This window comes from Panicum hallii, chromosome 7 (genome assembly GCF_002211085.1).
Source record: "Panicum hallii strain FIL2 chromosome 7, PHallii_v3.1, whole genome shotgun sequence".
Lineage (NCBI taxonomy): Eukaryota > Viridiplantae > Streptophyta > Magnoliopsida > Poales > Poaceae > Panicum > Panicum hallii.
Window position 1 is genome coordinate 29,967,907 of NC_038048.1, and position 18,590 is coordinate 29,986,496.

The 18,590-nt window shown below is 41.2% G+C and overlaps 3 protein-coding genes and 1 long non-coding RNA gene across 6 annotated transcripts; all 4 read right to left on the reverse strand.

Moving 5' to 3' along the window:
• Nucleotides 1-1,069: 1,069 nt before the first annotated feature.
• Nucleotides 1,070-3,644, reverse strand: LOC112901597 (putative B3 domain-containing protein Os04g0346900). Its single transcript, XM_025970548.1, has 5 exons — nucleotides 3,450-3,644; nucleotides 3,141-3,361; nucleotides 2,550-2,781; nucleotides 2,259-2,464; nucleotides 1,070-1,364 (listed from the first exon to the last, which is right to left on the reverse strand). Exons 3-5 carry the CDS (start codon nucleotides 2,731-2,733, stop codon nucleotides 1,125-1,127), a joined length of 630 nt encoding a protein of 209 aa, XP_025826333.1. The 5' UTR covers nucleotides 2,734-2,781; nucleotides 3,141-3,361; nucleotides 3,450-3,644; the 3' UTR covers nucleotides 1,070-1,124.
• LOC112900600 (putative B3 domain-containing protein Os04g0347400) lies at nucleotides 3,204-4,771 on the reverse strand. Its single transcript, XM_025969444.1, has 5 exons — nucleotides 4,691-4,771; nucleotides 4,309-4,588; nucleotides 3,829-3,845; nucleotides 3,450-3,738; nucleotides 3,204-3,361 (listed from the first exon to the last, which is right to left on the reverse strand). Exons 1-5 carry the CDS (start codon nucleotides 4,769-4,771, stop codon nucleotides 3,204-3,206), a joined length of 825 nt encoding a protein of 274 aa, XP_025825229.1.
• A 2,373-nt stretch (nucleotides 4,772-7,144) lies between these two features.
• On the reverse strand, nucleotides 7,145-10,407 carry LOC112900414 (putative B3 domain-containing protein Os04g0347400). 3 transcript variants are annotated; one of them, XM_025969256.1, is made up of 9 exons: nucleotides 10,315-10,407; nucleotides 9,939-10,212; nucleotides 9,423-9,505; nucleotides 9,290-9,344; nucleotides 9,056-9,208; nucleotides 8,728-8,951; nucleotides 8,174-8,443; nucleotides 7,908-8,096; nucleotides 7,145-7,561 (listed from the first exon to the last, which is right to left on the reverse strand). In XM_025969256.1, the coding sequence occupies exons 1-9, from the start codon at nucleotides 10,390-10,392 to the stop codon at nucleotides 7,313-7,315; spliced, it is 1,575 nt and encodes a 524-aa protein (XP_025825041.1). In that variant the 5' UTR covers nucleotides 10,393-10,407; the 3' UTR covers nucleotides 7,145-7,312. The 3 variants fall into 3 exon arrangements, with proteins under 3 accessions (XP_025825041.1, XP_025825040.1, XP_025825039.1); XM_025969255.1 differs by having other exon boundaries at nucleotides 8,728-8,936; nucleotides 9,056-9,344; XM_025969254.1 differs by having other exon boundaries at nucleotides 9,056-9,344.
• Nucleotides 10,408-13,074: 2,667 nt separating this feature from the next.
• On the reverse strand, nucleotides 13,075-16,615 carry LOC112901246. Its single transcript, XR_003230265.1, has 6 exons — nucleotides 16,564-16,615; nucleotides 16,216-16,464; nucleotides 15,881-15,963; nucleotides 15,496-15,784; nucleotides 15,175-15,395; nucleotides 13,075-13,196 (listed from the first exon to the last, which is right to left on the reverse strand). It is a non-coding gene; the product is annotated as an uncharacterized LOC112901246 (long non-coding RNA).
• Nucleotides 16,616-18,590: the final 1,975 nt, after the last annotated feature.

The window sequence follows — 18,590 nt, forward strand, 5'->3', positions numbered from 1 at the left end:
CATCAATCTATAAACTAGATCATTCAACATTTTAAGTGGTTGGTTCAATTATGGATCTGGATTCTCACTTAAAGTGCATTGCCTAGCAAGCTGAAGGGCTCTTATCCTTACTTTGAGAAGTTTGTGAATCTTAATTACAATCTAACATAAGTTTTAAAACCCTCTGTGCACTTCACACTTATATTGTAAATCTAAGAGAGTATCCCATAGTTTTAGTTATGAATGAATATGAATTTTATTGTTTCTACCGCTTCTACATGAAGGGACCTGTAAAAGGAAACTAGACTACTTCCTTCATTTCATTTTTTTGGTCATTTTCACTTTTCTAGTTTCATAATTTTTACTTTACATCTAGATAAATAATTTTTAATATGTATTTAAAAAATAAAATGACTTATAATTTGAAACAAAAGGAATAGCATTTAGCAAATTTGCCTCGATTCAAGGAATATCTACCAGAACCACCCACGTCGTACTGCTTATTCAAGAGTGGCCAAAAGAACCTATGGAGCTAATTGAAATTTGATGACTTCCAAGCATATCAAGATCTTAGAAGGCTCTCCTTTAAAAAGAAAGAACTTGCAAGGCTTAGATATGTAAGTCAGGATGAGATCCATTCTGTATTTTTGTCTTTCTCTCTGTGATTTGTCAAGCCCATAACTCATAGATGATTTTGAGTCAGGTCTTGTAAACTAATATAGTTGCATATCAACAACTTCTCTACATGTACAAAATTTTCAGGATTTAAATATACAATTTAAGAGTTTTATTCCTGTTTCGGGTGACTGATTTGTTGGTTAGCTATCTGTTATCTAAACTTTCACGACTCTCGATTATTCCATCAAGAAGTGGGTTTCCACCAATTTTCCCATTCATCTGGCCATCACCATCTCATCTAATTCAAATATTAATGCACACTAACATCATGCAATTAAGCAGATAATACCGAAACAAGTACAAGCACCTAGGGAGTAACATCACCAGACAGAACTTCCCTTAAGTGTTCAGTTCACTCGACAATATAGCCGACTTGCTGAGGAACTTGTACATTTTCATAACGAGAAGGCAATAGCTATTGTATTTAACAGAAGCCAAGATGAACTAATGTACAGTCAGGTCAAAGATTATCGATGCACAATGACAACATGCCACAGCGTGGTTTCAATGATGTTGAATGTGCAGGTGTCTCCTTCCTTGATCTCATTATCCCAGCAGAATCTCTTCCAGCCCGACCCGAGGTTGCTCGCATGCTTGTATGGGAGAACATGAACCTGCCAAGATCTGGTGCTGCTCAGTGAGGTCTTGAGGGTGATTGTGCACGCTTCCCTCAAACCAATCGCATTGCAGAAAGTCAGTGGTAAAGTCTGCAAAAATAAAAATGGTCAGAAACAGATAGCAATATGCGATCTCAAAGATCTATCCATGCAACAAGTGAATGAATACTGACTGCAAGATCTGAATTCCTGTTCATGTGGGTTTGGTGAGATGTTAATGAAGTGCATATACATCAACAATTTTAAGCAAGAGCCCATACTATGCTGAAATATGTACTTCAATAAATTGATCTGTTCTTCTTGTGATAGAATGCACATGTATATCAGCAGTTAAAGCATCACTTGAAACCAATGGTTTATGTTTCTGCAATTAGAAAAATAAGCTCGCCCAAAGAAGTCCTGGTGCCATATATTTGCTAATTTTCAGTTCATATTCTTGCAAATATTCAGGTTTCAGGGTCTACTCTTCGCAATCCTTCTATAAGATAGGTAATTTTATAGGAGCTATGCATGTGTACGTTCCTGCTGTTTGGAAGCCTGACAGCTTGGACTGATATATTTTCAGCTTCCAAACAAAGTTGGAGGAGAAATGGCAAGGAAAACCTATCAGACATCGAGATGCTTCTGCCCAGAAGCAGATGCTGCTGCTGGGAGAGGAGCAGGTGCTCCTGTAGCACAAGTTGGTTCAGTGGCTGTGTTGTTCTCTTTCTGCTGAGTTCTGGTTGCTATTAGCATGTATCAGTACCTGTAGTTTTTGTCGGTCTGTGAATAGTTCTGTTCCTTGTTGGCAGGGAGGTGCGAAGCAAGTCTAAACTGCTAGTGGTGTTAAACTTCGTCAGGGCTATAAATTCTTTTATGTCCATTTTCAATGCAAATGATACTAGGGCTGAGTCCCTAAAACTCTACCCGAAAAAAACACTTGCTGAAAACTCAAATAATCTTTACCTATTCCCAAGTTGGTCAAGATAAAAATACAGTACTCACAAAAAAACGGTTATTCGTGTTTAATATCTTCTTATTTATCCAAGCCGGAGGCCCAATCTCATAAACGATTTTCTTCTGTGATAATGTCTTCTTCGAAGAAGAGATGGAGCCTTTTGACATCTCTTGTCCTTCACTAATTGGCCTGTCATTGATGCTCTTACACTTCATACTGGAAGCAAAAGCTGTTTCCGGTAGCTTCGGAATGTCTGCTAATATATGACACAAGAGACATGTGGTTCAGTACTGAACTGAAGTTGAATCAGTGGCAGATTTAATTTATCTTTTCCTTACAGCGCGTGATGACAACATGCCACATTGTGGTTTTGATGACATTGAAGGTGCAGATGTCACCTTCCTTGACATTGTTCTCCTCGCAGAATCTCCTCCAGCCATGCACAAGAAGGTAGCTGTGTTTGTTGCATGGGACACCACTCACCTGCCAAGACCCAGTCATTGTGGTCTTGAACGTGATCATGGAAGGCTTATGAAGCCCAATCGCATCACAGAAAGCTATTGGCAAAGCCTGCAATAATTGCAATCATATTGGTTTTAGTATGCGGTTGATGGTTAACTAAATACCATATTACCATAGTGGACAAATGCTCACTGCTAGATCTAAACTCCATTTCTTTGGGTTTGTTACACCACCAAATGCGTATACGTAACAGGCAGATATTAAACCGTATACCTATACAGTACTATAATATATTGTTTCATTTGTTCCTGTTAGCATGCACATATATTATCAATTGTTAGAGCATCAAATGATTAAATGAACGTGTTGGTCTCTATTTGTCCATAAGGAAACAAAAGCTGTTGAAAGAAGACTCATATTCCAAATCGTAGAACCTTTTTGGTTCAATAGGAAGTGGTTGTACTCACAAGATCATTCTCAAGTGTGTAAGTGTTGATCTGCTTCTTTATCCATGACGGTTGCCCAATCTCTTAGAAAGAATTCCTCTGTAATGATGCCTCATTTAGAGAAGGCATGAAGCCTTTTGGTTTGTGTACTTTGCTACAAGGAAAATCATTCTCGCTCTTACGCTTCCAAATGGGTACGGATAGTGCTTTCTGTCGCTTTTCAAGATCTGGTGATGTTGATACTTGATAAGACAAGAGTCAGTATTTAACAAACATTCAAATACATTGCAAAAATATTGAAATTCATAATCTTACTTATCTCTTGCTCACTTTGTTGCATTATGTTGTCCTTGTGCTTGGGCTTCCTCTGGCATCCATAGGGTTCAAACACTTTTACTGTAAACACCATGTTGCTCTCATACCTTAACAGCAGAGCATTTGATTCAGTGATGCCATGAAATGCCAGAAATTGTGGCCAGCCACCAGCAAAGAACACATCTGACTGATCCATCTCGAGCTTAATGCTATTAACTTTTCCAAGGGGACTGAACACAACAGCCATATGGTTGTTCAGTTCCCGTTTGGTGATGTAGTATTGCACAAACTTAGCAGGTATGAGCTGCAAGAACACACACAACGACTAAAATCACGCATTCCTCTAGGACAACGAAAAATGAGGAACAAAGTTTAGCAAGAACAGTCTGCAAACAATCTTTTCCATGGAGTCTGGTGAAAGCATACAGAAGATCTGTGGTTTACAGTCAGTGTCTTCACTCCTCGTGCTTGCTTGAATTGAACAAAATATGACTTACAAATAATCAGTTTGAATTGAAAACAGGAATTCCTCAATCAAAATTACTGTAGTGCCGTGGAGAACTAGAAGCTAACCAAGATCTCAAGTTCCCTTAGTTTGATACAAACATATATTGCAAGATTTTTTTAGTTTGATACAAAAATATATTGCAAGCTTTTTTATCCCAATTATTTACAAGACCGGAATCTCTGCACATTTTAAGGGAGTCTAATATTGCAATTAGCTTTCTGAGAATCGAAGAACATCACCAAGATAAATACTAGGAAAGGATGATCCTACATTTACACGGGAAGAGAAGGGGATAATTTCTTCGAGACCATGAGAAGAAAACGTCCCTGAATTCAAATGTGGGGGGAAAAGAAGATCGATCTTTACCTGTGGCTGCAGGTTGTTTAGCGCCGAGGTCCCTGATGCAGCAGCTGTTGTCGAACGCCTTGACGGTGAGCACGCCGCGGCCGCGGTGGCGGAGGGCGAGATGCCAGCCGGCGCCGACGCCGTGCGCGGCGGCGAACTCGGGCCACCCGCGCCCCAGGAACGCGCCGCCGCCGTCCCGCCCGAGCCCGACGGGCCAGACGGCCCTGGACTTGACGCCGCACGGGCCGACGACGAGGGCCTTCCCGGCGCCGATATCCTCGGCGAGCTCGTCGGGGATGCGCTGCAAGGCGTGAAAAAGGTGAGCCATTTCCACGGCCGGCCGGCGCCCGCCCTAGCCAAGCGCGCGGGCCGGCGGAACGGCGGCGGCGTCGCGCTTACTCACCAGCCTGTCTTCGCAGGAGAAAGGCAGCAGCACCCTGAGCTGCTTGGCGGCACCACCGCCATGGTTGGCGGACGACGCCATGGCAGGGCGGGAAGGGGACGTGGAGCGAGGAGGTAGAGGAAGTGGGGGGTTTCTGCCGGTGAAGTTAATGCTGGTCTAACTGCACGGAGTAGTTGGTCAGCGTTCATTCTTGTTATCTTGTACGACGGATGAAGTTGGTCAGCGTTCATAGTCAATCTGTTGCCTTGTGAGCCAAATTGTACTGATCGAAAATAACAAAAACTCACTGAAATGACAATTTTTTAATAAAAAATGCTTGGATATCAATTTCTTGCCGCAAAAATTATGTGTTTCATTGTTACTTGTTGACCATATGTCGTATGACCTCTTGGCTCAGCTCGTATGAGTGGGAGACTTATTTTGTTGCGTCTAAATTTGAGGAAAATTAGGTTATTCTGGACCTTGGATACATCAGTTCCATGTAAACTTTTTGCGACATTATTGGACAGCCTCAATCACAATAGATATAATGCAAATAACTAAATTGGTTAATACATAGGCTCATTGCTTGGGCACCCGAAAACATGTGAAAAGTTAGATTCAAAAGAAATTGATTGAAAACCCCTCTTCTTGACGCTTAACAGGTCTGGGTAAACTTTTAGTTTTAATTACTAATATATTGGGAATTTTGAAAATTAATGATATGAATCTGTTGTGTTAACATAGTTTTATTGTAGCAATGGTATTTATGGCAACTAATATATTACCCCATACTTATCTTGTTACACTTATAACGAGTATAATTTTATTAGAAAATTTCTTTTGCCAACATAAAGTATACTCTTCCTTTATGTCATCATAAGTATATATGATATTTTCTCTTGTGTGATATGTGTTAAAGTAAAATAACGATCCCGTAGCATCACTACTGTCCACGCAGCTCTCAAGAGTGGTATGTACTAGTAGTATACCACAATTCTCAAGCTTTGTTCGCAGAGTCCAAGCAAACAAGTGTGATTGTGATGCCATTGATCTCTCTCGCGCGCGCTCTCTCTCCCTCTCTCCCTCCCTCTCTCTCTCTCTTTCTCTCTCCCTACACACAATAAATGCCAGGCCTAACAATAAGATTAGTCTTAGTGGGGAGTGTCATCGCATATATAGTTACCAAGATTAAGGACTTGGTAACCATACTGGAGGAGTATCATCATCATCATAACACACCTCTCTCATTCTATAAAATTCCTTCATTCTCTCTCCTCATCGTATCAGCAAAATTGATGATGTGACATAAAATTTAATATCGTGAAACTCTCCATAAAACCCTATTCAAACTAGCCTAAGGTCTATCTGGCTATCTCAGAGATCTTGTGATCTTCGTGAGATCTTGGATATCTGCACTATACTTCACTCTACGATAACGAGACAGCGCAGTGTATAGCTACACCACGTACATCATCATAAAATACGAACTTTCCAACGCGTTTGAGGCTTCGAGCCAATAATATTTCCAAAAATCAATTTGGCCATCTATGGCATGATGCAAAAAGAAAACATAATATTGGGAAAACAATCATTTGTCTCATCTTTTAAATAGTCCAAGATTGCATAATCGAAAAGGAGAAAATAAAAATGGTGGTGCAAAGTTATATTTTTTTAAAAAAAAATATTTTACGAGGGCACCAGATTTAAGTTCCATTTTTTGCATTTATATTTTTTTTTGTAGAGGCACCTATGTTGAATGCTTTCTTTAGTAGATTTCAAGGGTCCATGAACCTTTGATTGATCTCCTATTCGGCTATTCCTCCCTTGCAAGATGAGTGACATTTTAGAGTTGTGTCTTAATTTGACCGTTTCTATTTTTAATCACAAATCACATTTTGTGTTGAGTTTGTATATCTGAGTATGATGCGAGCAGATCTATCTTGGAGGCTTTGAACCAACGTTTTCCAAATTATAAGTAGTCTAGAAACAATCATGTGATAGGTGTAGTGTCCGCACTAAAATATATACTCCCTCCATTTCAAAATGTAGGTTGTTTTGAATTTTTTAGATTCATAACTTTTGCTATGTATCTAGATAAATATTATATCTAGATGCATAGAAAAATTATGAATCTAAAAAAGTCAAAACGACCTAGATTTTGGAAAAGAGGGAGTAACTACATGAAATAATGGTCTCCGTTTTCAAGAAATAAATACAAAAATACAGATCAGCTTTAGTTTTATTTTAGCATAATTTTTGATGTACCAATAAAAAGTTTACGATTAAGAACATACAGTTCAGTCAAGTATCAACTCTCAACAAGCCATCACAAATAAACGAAAACTTCAGTCTTGAGGGCAGTGATGCACAGACAAGCTGAGCTCATAGCTCTATGAACTAAAATTTTCAGGCTGATATAACCGCATGAATTCAACTATCATGCATTTTCCTTTCAATCACCATCCGATCCGATTCAGCTAACTCTGCTATGTGATTAAGCAAATCATCTCAAATGATACAACGGCATTGAAGCGTTCAAGCTAAGCACTTATACATTGTATGACAAGTTACTGTTAAACTTGTGCATCCCATGATAAGAACAGTCCACCCAGTGCTTTGCTAGCAAACAGATGCCATTCATCACTCTGGCGAACTGATGATGACATGCCACAGGGTGGTTTTAAAGATGTTGATGGTGCAGATCTCACCCACCTTGATCCTGTTCTCCCTGCAGAACTGCCTCCAGCCTGGCCCTGAAACATGGTGGCTGCTGCCATCGTACGGGGCGACGCGCGCCTGCCACGACCTTGTACAGCTCATCGATGTCTTAAGCGTGACAGTGCAAGGTTTCAAGATCCCAATCGCCTCACAGAAGACCGGTGGCAAATACTGCAAGTGCAATCATATTGATCAACCAATGCAACTGATTTCTGTAAGCGAGTATCCATGTATTACAGTGAATGGATACTGACTGTAAGATAAAAGTTTCTATTCACTTGGCGTTTAATAGCATGCTCAGATGTTCTCGAAGTGCATATACATGACAGATGGCATACAACAGTCGATACTATGTCAAAATGAGTAATTCAATGTATTGATCTGCTTCCTATTGAGATAGCACATGTATGGCAGTTCATATTCTTGCTAAAATATGGAGCGAGTTTATCCTATTTGTTAGTTGCTCATATGAATAGAGGAATATTATCTAAAAAATTAGAGGAATGATTTTGCTTACAAGTCTATTTTCAACTGTGGTAGAGTTGATCTCCTTCTTTATCCAAGCGGGTGGCCCAATTTCAAAGACACATCCCCTAGGTGATGTCTTATTCAAAGCAGTCATTGAGACTTTTGGTCTCTTTTCACCTTTATTACTTGACTCGTTGTTCATCGTATTATGCTTCCTACTGGAAGCAGATGGGGTTTCCTGCTACGTTTGGTTATATGTTAATGTCGATATTTTTGATAAGAGAAAAGGGACATGTGCTTCAGTATTGAACTCACATTGCAGAGATGATTTATTGTTTCCTTACAACGAGTGGCAATGACGTCCCACACTGTGGTCTCGATGACAGTGAAGGTGCAGATGTCGCCTAGCTCGATACTGTTATCCGAGCAGAACAACCTCCAACCCTGTAGGAGCCTGTAGCCCATATCCTTGCGTTGAACAGCATGCACCTTCCAGGATTCGGTATTGCTCATTGAGGTCTTGAGGGTGATTATTATGCAAGGTCCGTGCAACCCAATTGCATCACAGAAAGGTTTTGCCAAAGCCTGCAACAATTGCAATCACACTGCTTTTAGTAAGAGGTCAGCAATTCACTATATATTACAGTCGATGAATACTGCGTGCTAGATCTGAACTCTGTGGGTTCAATAAAAAGTTCATCAAGTGTGACTACATGACAGACGCTATGCAACTGCTGATATTATATAAAATCCTCTTAGCATGCACAAAGAATAAAAACTGTTGACACAAAATCTCAAATGCACTCCCTGATGGCAACTCCATTGGGAATAGGATTTATCATATTCAACAGGGAAATGGTTGTGCTTACGAGTTCCTTAAGTGTGTTGGCATTGATCTGCTTCTTTACAAATAATGGCGGTCCAATCTCATAAACAGGTTTCATCCATGATGACTCCTCATTTATAGGAGTCACGATCCCTTTTGGTTTCTTTTCACCAGCACTACCTGGCACTTTGTTCTTGCAATGCTTTTGAATGGAAAAAGATGGTGCTTCCTGCCGCTCCTGCTCTTCAATGTCTGCTGATGTTGATACTTGATAAGACAAAAAAGGACATGTACTTGAGTATTTAACTCGCATTCAAATTTATTGCTAACATATTATAAAAGTACCATAACATATGTATCTTTTTGCTCACCTTGTTTAGCTCTGGTTTCCTTGTGCTTGGAGTCTCTCTGGTATCCATCAAGACCAAACACTTTGACTGTAAACACCATGTTGCCCTCATACCTCAACAGCAGAGCATCAGCTTCAGTGATGTAATGAAACACCAGAAACTGTGACCAGGCACCTGCAAAGAACACATCTGACGAATTCTTCTCGAGCTCAATGTGAGAAACTTTGCCGAGGGGGCCGAAAATAATGGCTGTACGATTGTTCAAGTTCTCATCGGAGAGATATTGTTGCACAAACTCAGCAGGTATTAGCTGCAAGAACACATAAAAAGAGTAGAGTCAGGCCATTCCAATGATAGACAAACGAATTAGCAGCAACAGTCTGCAGACCAGCTTTTCCATGAAATCTCTCGAATGCACCCTGATGAACTGTGGCTTCCGGGAGGCATCTTTGCTGCTCGCGGTTGCTCCAACTGAACAGAAACGAGTTACAAACAATAAGTTTGGAGTGAATGCAAATTTATTTGAATAATTATGAACTGACTGCACCACAGCATGCAGGGAATTACAGAAATCTTGTTGCAAGCTTCTTGATCCCAATCATCTACCGGATCTTTCTTGTTTTACTCTTTGGAGAATCATATGTATATTTTCAGAGTCCAAGAAAACTGGCATTACTTATTTTTCTATTCTAACTTTTTTTGTTGGTAAGAAACGATCCTACTGCAAGAGGAGATCGAGAGAGTTTTCATTTACAGAGAAGAAAAAGGGTGAACTAGACAAGGAACCGAGAGATCTCATCGTGGCAAGTAAAGTATCCATCACAATCTTCTCAACGAGACATGGACACCATGAGAAGGAAATAAAGCCCCAAGATTTTGGTGTGGAGTCTTCACTCTTCAGTACCTGCAGGCGGAGAGGGAGCGGGGAGCTCCCTGAGGCAGCAGTTGGCATCGAACGCCTTGACGGTGAGGAGGCCTTGGCCGCGGTGGCGGAGGACCAGCAGCCACCCCGCTTCGACACCACACGCGTCCGCGAACTCCGGCCACCCGCGCCCCAGGAACGCGCCGTCGCCGTCCCACCCGACCTCGACGCGCCAGTGCTTGGCCGTTCCGCTGGCCGGGCCGACGACGAGGGCCTCCCCGGCGCCGATCCCCTCGGCGAGCTCGTCAGGGATGCGCTGCAAATCAACCGCGGCAAGATCGGGTCAGTTTCCGCGGCCCGGGCCGGAGCCACGTCGCCGGCGAAGGAAGGCGCGGCGCGACGGCGAAATTCCACGCACCAGGCTGTCGCAGGTGAAGGGCAGCAGCACCCTAGGGTGCTTGATCTCGGCGCCGCCACGGCCGGCGGACGACGCCATGGTCAGGGTCGCCGGGGATGTGCGGGGACAAATGGCAAGGCTAAAGGCTCGGGATTGGGACTCCGCCGCCGGCTGCAGCAGCGGTGAGGGAGTATTGTGAACACTTCAGTTAGTTTATTAAGGGTGTGTTCGTTTCCTGCCCTCTACATTTTAGACCCATCACATCAAAAAGAATCTTATCATTTAGAAGTATTAAATAAAGTCTAATTACAAAACTTTTTGCACAGATGGGTGCTAATTCGCGAGACAAATTTAATGAGCCTAATTAATCCATAATTTGCCACAGTGATGCTACAGTAATCATCCGCTAATCATGAACTAATATACCTCATTAGATTCGTCTCGCGAATTAGCCCTGGGGTTCTACAATTAGTTTTATAATTAGACTTTATTTAATACTTTTAAATGATAATATTCTCTTTGATATGACCCCTCTAAACTTTAAGCTCCAGGAAACGAACGCACCCTAACTTTTGACTGGCCAAGGCCAACCCTCGTACACGTAACTCCGGTCAAAAAGTTTGTCCTTTTTTGTTCAAAGAGAAAAAAGACCTGGTTCATACCAGCAGTAGTGTATTGCTTCCCGCCTCCTATTCTCGGAAATCATAGAAGACTTCCGTTGACAAAGGAAGAACACCGGGAATGGCGAGTGACTATATGGAGAGATTAGAGATTTTAGGCTGTGGGTGTGTGAGCTGACGGTATTTGAAAGGAAAGATTAGGGAGGCAACTGGAGTGACCGGGGAGGTAGGATTGTTTTGTAAACTTGCAATGGTAGTCATGGTTGCTAACTCGCTCATACCTTTTCACTACTTAACTATGGGATTCCGTTTTGTAAATACCAAGTCGACGGTCAGCATTGAAATGACTAAACTCATTTATTGAAATAGTACAATCTTTTTAGCATGATTTAGATATATTGATGATCAAATATGCGCTTTAACTTTTACTATTTCTATTTAAGTTTTACTATCCAAATCTTAATTTCCAAACTATATCGGTAGATGATTACATGTAGGATTGTGTACATCTCTCTGCAACTCTCTGTTGGGATCTCCAATCCATCCTGTGTTACCTTACCTCATCTTTCTGTTCCTTTGATGCAATAGGCTAATGCTCTGTTCCTGTATTGCCGGACAAGCTACAGAACCGTTTGGCACAGATATATAACTGAGATTGCAGCTACATAGGTGAGTTGCACAAGTAAAACCAAACTAATCTACTGTGACATCTGATTGCTTTCTCTGAACTTTAACTTTGAGCCAGAGAACAAATCTGGAATTGAAAATGGAAGGGATGGGCAGTATCATACATTTCATCACTCTAATCTCTGTCCCCATCTGATCTAATTTGAATATTTAACACACGCTAATTTCACGCAATGAATCAGGTGGCTGTAGCTGTGACCTGTAAATGGACCTAGCTAAAGGACACCAGGAAATAGCTCTACCCTGAAATGTTGAATTAAGCACTCAACAGGGTGGTCGATGTTCTGACAAACTTGAACAATTCATATTAAGAGTAGCATTACAGTGTATTTAACTGAAGTCAACAATGAACTGATGTACTATCATATTAAGAATATTAGCATCCCAGCGTTTTTAACAAAAGACACTGATGCACTGTTGTTAGTTCAATTGGTTAAAGCTTATCGACGCACAATGACGACATGCCAGAGCATGGAATCAATGATGTTGAAGGTGCACACGTCACTTCCTTGATCTCATTCTCCCGGCAGAACCTCCTCCAGCCTGACCCGACCTGGTGGCTGCTATGCTTGTATGGAAGAACACGCACCTGCCAAGACCTGGTGCTGCTCAGTGAGGTCTTGAATGTAACCGTGCAAGCTTCCCGAAAGCCAATCGCATCACATAAGGCTGCTGGCACAGGCTGCAACAATTCCAATAACATTGATCAGAAATTGATCACTGTAAGCAATCACTGACAATTTATATATCAAAGTGGATGAATTCATGCTCATGTGAGTTAGAGAATATGTTCATGAAATCAAGACAAATGATACACAAGTTCTGATCTATGTCAAAATAAGTACTTCCATATATTAATTTGTTTACTTCTGTCTATCATCAGTTAAAGCATATAATGGAAGCGTTTCTGTTTCTCCATTGAGAAAGATAAGCTTGTCCAAGAAGTCCTAATGCCATATCTGGAAAATTTTCAGATCATATTCATGTTAAATACTGAAACAAGTTTATCCAATTCCTAAATTAGTCGCATCAACAGAATAACTGTTGTAACTTACAAGATATTTTTTAATTGTTTTGGCACTCATTTCCTTCCTTATCCAAGCCGGAGGCCCAATCTGGTAGACGCATTTCACCTGTAACGATGCCTTCTTTAATGAAGTGATGGAGCCACTTTGCTTCTTTTGATCTTCACTACCTGAGCTCAATACCTGCTCTTTCGCTTCCTACTGGAAGGAAAAGGTGTTTCCTGCTGCTTCCATATATCTGTCGATGTTGATATTTAATAAGACAAAAGGAATATGTGCCTTGATGGTTAACTCAAATTCAATAAATAGCATATCTGGTTGATATTTTCCTTACAATGGGTGATATTGACATGCCACATCGTGCTTTCAATGATATTAAAGGTGCAGATGTCGCCTTCCTTGAGACTATTCTCCTGGCAGAACCTCCTCCAACCCTGCTGAAGCATGTACCGCTATCCCTGGATGGGTAACCATGTACCTGCCAAGATCCGCTACCATTGCTTGAGGTCTTGAGTGTGATCGTGCAATGTTCCCGCAACCCAATAGCATCACAGAAAGCATTTGGCAAAACCTCCAGTAATTGCAATCACATTGGTTTCAGTAAGCAGTTAACAGTTCATAATATATCAAAGGGAAAAAGTCCAAATTACTACCCTCAACTATGGTTGAAGTTCACATAACCCCCTAAACTATAAAACCGTCTATTTAACCCCTTAAGTTTCAAAAAACAGCTTATTTTCACCTTTGGCACCTAACTAAAACTGGTTTTGACTATAGGCATAGTGGTTTTGTCTATTTTAAAGGATTAGAATGGCTAAGTCATCAGCATTGTCCTCTCTCCCTCTTCTTCTCTCCTCTCCCCTCCCTTCCTCTCCCTGGCTGCTGTTCTCTCTTGCTTCTTCTTCCATCACAAGCCACACGAGCCTGTGCATCTTAAACCATCGATCTTGCACAGCTAGAATTATGCAATCTACGCGTACAAGCAGCAAGCAACAAGTGCGGCCCCGGCAGTGGCAGAACTGGAGAGAAAATTAAAGTGGGGCCAGACAAACATATGGAATAATCAATTTCATCCTCAAACTTTCAGTCGAAGCTCAGCTTCGTCCCTAAGCTTCCAAAATGACCATTTCAGTTCTTAAACTTCTCCATCCGGCTCAATTTAGTCCTTCATCCTACGTGGCATGCTATGTTGGCATACATGTCACATCTAGTCAACTATGGTTTATAAAAAGATAACTTTTCTATAAATTTGATCATTATAAAAGTTTCACCTTGACGAAACTAAAATGATGTACAATTTTTAAGGAAGGGAGTTGATCCTGAACATATTTATTATACATGTACAAAAGTTTCTTTTTGTGAAAAAAGATTCATGTAGACACAAGTTAAAGTTTTGTTGTGTCATCTTTAAGTATTGTGTACCAATGTGTGTTACTGCTAAAAAATAGAAACACTTAGATGCTAACATAGCATGCCAACAAGGCAAGACACGTAGAATGAAGGACTAAATTGAGCTGCATGAAAAAAAAAGTTGATAATTGAAACGACCATTTTGGAAGTTTACGGACGAAATTGACCCTTGATTAAGAGTTCGAATCAGCTATTCCGCCAAAGAAAAATATATTTTTCTTTTAATTTTGCATTGATTTTCTACAAAAATTTGATCTACTTTTATCAATAAACCATATACTATACATTGGTTTTTTAATTGTTGAGGGGGGCCATGGCCCCTGCCAGCCCCCCCTCAGTTCCGCCACTGGGCCCCAGCCCCTCCCTGGCTCAACCAACGCCACTTGTCAACTCAGCCCACGCATGCCTCGTCGCTGTTCTGTTCCGTCAGCCGCACACGCACAAGTTTGCAGGAAGCACAACAGAGCCCGAGCAGGAGCTGCAGCACACCAACCACTGCACGAACCAGCAAGTTCTCACCAGAGGCATAAGCCGGGAGATGTTGCCAGTGGAGAGTGCATTGGTGAGCAGCAAGCTTGCGGTGCTCCTGTTGCCATCGGCGCTGGAGCTCGCCCATGACAGTTGACATGAGCAGCAGCGCACTGTGTCCATGTGTCCAAAATAGTTACAGTATGATCAAAACTGGTTTTAGTTGGGTATGAAAGGTGAAAAGTGAGCTGGTTTTGTAAAGATGGGGGTTTAAATAAAGTTGAGGGGGCCACGTGAACTTTGGTCATAGTTCGAGGTAGTAATTTGGACTTTTTCCATATCAAAGTGGACAAGTACTGACTGCTTGATCTAAGTTTCGACTTTTGGGTTCGATAGCAATCACTTCAAGTGCATATACATGATAAATGGTACACAATGGTCCAATACTAGTACCAAATTTTGTACTTAATATTTCGATTTGTTTCTTCCTGTTAGCATGTGCACATTTCATTAGAAATTAGAGCATAATTTGATCACATGAAAATGTTTCACTGTGAGGAATTCAAAGCTGCCAACATAAGCTCCAGATGCCATACGATAGCAGATGTTCAGCTCATATTATTTTTGAACATACAATTTTATCTATTTAATAGGCAAAGGGTTGTTCTTACAAGACGACGTTTGAGTGTGTTGGCATTGATCTGCTTCTCTATCCAGGATGGTGGCCCGATCTCATAGACAGAGGTCTACTTTAATGATGCCAGGTCCAGAGAAGTTTTGGAGTCTTGTGGTTTCTTTTCTCCAATAACAGTTGGTAAATTGTTCTTCAACTGCTTCTGAACGGAAGCAGATGGTGTTTCCTTCTGCTCTTGAATATGTGGCAATGTTGATACTTGATAAGACAAAAAAAGATATGGACTTTAGTATCTAACTCATTCAAATCTATTGCTAACAGGTTCAAAATATCATAAACATCTTAATAGTTTGCTCACTTTGTAGAACTCTGTTTTTCTTGTGCTTGGCTTCTCTCTGGTATCCATCGGGCTCAAAAACTTTGACTGTAAAAACCATGTTTCCCTCGTACCTTAACAGCAGAGAATTAGCTTCAGTAATGTCATGAACCCTGAGAAACTGTGACCAACCACCTGCGAAGAACACGCCCGAATGCCCCACTTCGAGCTTAATGTTATAAACTTTGCCAATAGGGCCCAAAATGATGGCCATACGATTGTCTAGGAGCTCTTTGGCGATGTACTGTTGCACGAACTTAGCAGGTATTAGCTGCAAGAAGCAAGAACACATAAAGTGAGTAAAGTAAGGCCATTCAGTAAAAAAAAAAAAGTGAGCAGAACAAACTGTTAACAACTATCTGCAAACCATCTTTTCCATGAAATCTCGTGGAAGCACTCTGATGAACTTTGGCTTATGGATGGAATCTTTGCTGCTCGCGGTAGCTTCAACTGGAGAAAATATGAGTTACACAAAAAAAAATCTGTTAGGTCTCTGAGACATTACTATCTCTCTGGCTCCATCATTTTTTAAGGCAAATACTGGGAAAAGATCCGACTGCAACAAGAGGCTTTACATTTTACAAGGAGAAGAAACTACCACCGAAAAGTTTCAAAATGTTGCCCATAATTTCTGTGAGACATGGATACCAATGAGAAATTGGGAAGAAGTGGTCCAAGATTCCCATGGGGAATCCTCCGCACCTGCAGGGGGAGCTGGTGCGCCGCCGAGCTCCCTTAGGCAGAAGGTGGCGTCGAACGCCTTGGCGGAGAGGACGCCGCGGCCGCGGTGGCGGAGGACGAGGAGCCCGCGAACTCCGGCCACCCGCGGCCCAGGAACGCGCCGTCGCCGTCCTGCCCGACCTCGACGGGCCAGATGACCTTGCCGCTGGCTGGGCCGACGATTAGGGCCTCCTCCGCGCCGATTTCCACGGCGACCTCGTCGGGGATGCGCTGGGGATAGGGCAGCAGGATGAGCCGGTCAGTAAAAGATGTACATGCTTCCGCGCGCGCGCGCCGGCATTCGAGCGCGACGGCGTCGGTGGCACTAACCAGAGCGTCGCAGGTAAATGGCAGCAGCACGCGTAGGTGCTTGGCCTTGGCGGCGCCGCGGTTGCCCGGCGAAGCCATGGCCGGGCGGCGGCTTGCTCCGTACTACTAGTAGTGACTAGTGTGGTCGTTTGGTACCCAACCGGTCAAAGTTCGGTCTCCGCAACGCATTGCCTGGATACTGGATACGGCTGCTAAAATCATGACACCAGTTTTTTCGAAAAAAAGTATGACTTCTTTCAAAAAAAAGAAAAAAAGTATTACTTTGACAAAAAAAGTTGGTGGCCAGAACTAGAAAAAATATTTTTCTGTAAGTGGGGATACTAAGAGAAAATATTATTTAGTTACAAACACATCAGTATATAATTCTCTCAACACTATAATGTAACTTAAGAGAAAAGCATGTACCTTTTGTTGGAGTTCTTAGCAAGACTACACGTAGGTGCTATTTTTTTGCTTGCTTGTGTGCACGTGGCCTTGCACTTGTTTCTTCAAGAGTAACCAGAGTTGAACTTGGCGTAAACCACGGTGTAACAGACAGCGTAATCGATGCATGTGACTTAGGTATGGTTGGGATATTCTCGTCATTAAGTAAAATGTTTGTAAAGTTTGACGAATTTTGAAATATATTAGCTATTGAGGCAACAATCTGAATTTTGTACGGGAAGTGGCTGTTGGCCGGCCAAGAGCCGATATATTCCTCGGATAGCTCACTTGGAAGCCACTTGGAATTCTTGTCAGCTCTCTAGTTTCTACTGGCAGGATTCGTGCAATGTCGGCTGTAGGAAAGGGAAAGCTGATTGCTTCTTGTCACGTGGCTCCCCAACGGCCAGAGACTACAAGAATCACAATTTCCAAAATTCACCATATACTTTTACAATTTTCTATTAAAATAATATTATTTTAAGATATATCAAAACATATCACTAATTCTTAATATTTTTATTTGAAAACATATTCATACATTCATATTTTTATCGAAGAAAAACATTTTACTACAAGAGGATTTTCAACAATTTCTCTCTCCCCAATCTGTGTTGGACTGATAATGTCATGTATGATTATCACTAATCACTCCTATTTATCAATTTTCTTCTCCCTAATGCTGTTAAAGTTTGTAACGCGATGATATTTACTGGAGTAGTTACTAGGATGATTTGTATAACAGAAATCTTGATTCATATCTTACTCAAGGTGCTTGCCCCACTAAAATGTCATACACTGTTCAATTGATAGTTTGGCAAAATTAAACCTGCTGTGAGATAATAACATTTATAGTTGGAATCATACTACCATCACTAGGTACAAGAATTTTTTCCAAAGAGTTTAAGGGCAATGTTTATACCTAGGTGGTCTGAAGCTCATTAGGGACACAATGTACTCCCTTTTGTTCAAATGCATATTTTAGGATTCATATTGGTCAAATTTTAACTTTGGCCATCAATATGAAAAAATAAAAGAATTGACAATTAAGATAGATATTACTAGATTCACGAGGAACAGCATTTTCAAATATTTAATTCTTTGAAACGTTATAATTTTATAGAAATTATTGGTGAAAAGGCCACACATTGCTACTATACTGGTATCTATTCAAAGCAAAGCTATTATACTGGCACATATATTTCATAAGAAAATTGCTCGTGGAGGGAGAATTGCAAAGGGTAAAACCGATTAGGGAAAAACCCACTGTTCGGATTTGAGTGAAAGAAATGCAACTCCTTCAATCCTAAGAAGTCTATCTGACCTTCTCTCAAATGCACCAAATATACGCCTATCATAATTTCAGTGGATCTTTTTTGCACCACTCTTCCATATCTATCCCTAAATAAATGCACACTAATCAATCACATCTTATACACACCTTAACTCTAGATTGATGGACAATATATTCTTTTCACCCCTCACCTTAATTCTTGTATCCAAGTTCGAATAAATTTGCCATTGAGATCTAAGGGAGTCAGTGTTTCTGTTCTCAAACGGAAAGTGCAAATTAATAAGAAAAGCAATAGGTAAATATCCTTATAAGA

Coding starts and splice junctions, on each gene's coding strand:
- LOC112900600 (XM_025969444.1), bottom strand. CDS start 4,771: ATGGCGTCGTCCGCCAACCATGGCGGTGGTGCCGCCAAGCAGCTCAGG. Junction 4,589..4,690: donor TCTCCTGCGAAGACAGGCTG/GTGAGTAAGCGC, acceptor CACGCCTTGCAG/CGCATCCCCGACGAGCTCGC. Junction 3,362..3,449: donor GGACAACATAATGCAACAAA/GTGAGCAAGAGA, acceptor TGTCTTATCAAG/TATCAACATCACCAGATCTT.
- LOC112901597 (XM_025970548.1), bottom strand. CDS start 2,733: ATGATCACGTTCAAGACCACAATGACTGGGTCTTGGCAGGTGAGTGGT. Junction 2,465..2,549: donor GCATGTTGTCATCACGCGCT/GTAAGGAAAAGA, acceptor ATATATTAGCAG/ACATTCCGAAGCTACCGGAA. Junction 1,365..2,258: donor ACACGAATAACCGTTTTTTT/GTGAGTACTGTA, acceptor TTATTTTTGCAG/ACTTTACCACTGACTTTCTG.
- LOC112900414 (XM_025969254.1), bottom strand. CDS start 10,392: ATGGCGTCGTCCGCCGGCCGTGGCGGCGCCGAGATCAAGCACCCTAGG. Junction 10,213..10,314: donor CCTTCACCTGCGACAGCCTG/GTGCGTGGAATT, acceptor GTTGATTTGCAG/CGCATCCCTGACGAGCTCGC. Junction 8,952..9,055: donor GGAAACCAGAGCTAAACAAG/GTGAGCAAAAAG, acceptor TGTCTTATCAAG/TATCAACATCAGCAGACATT.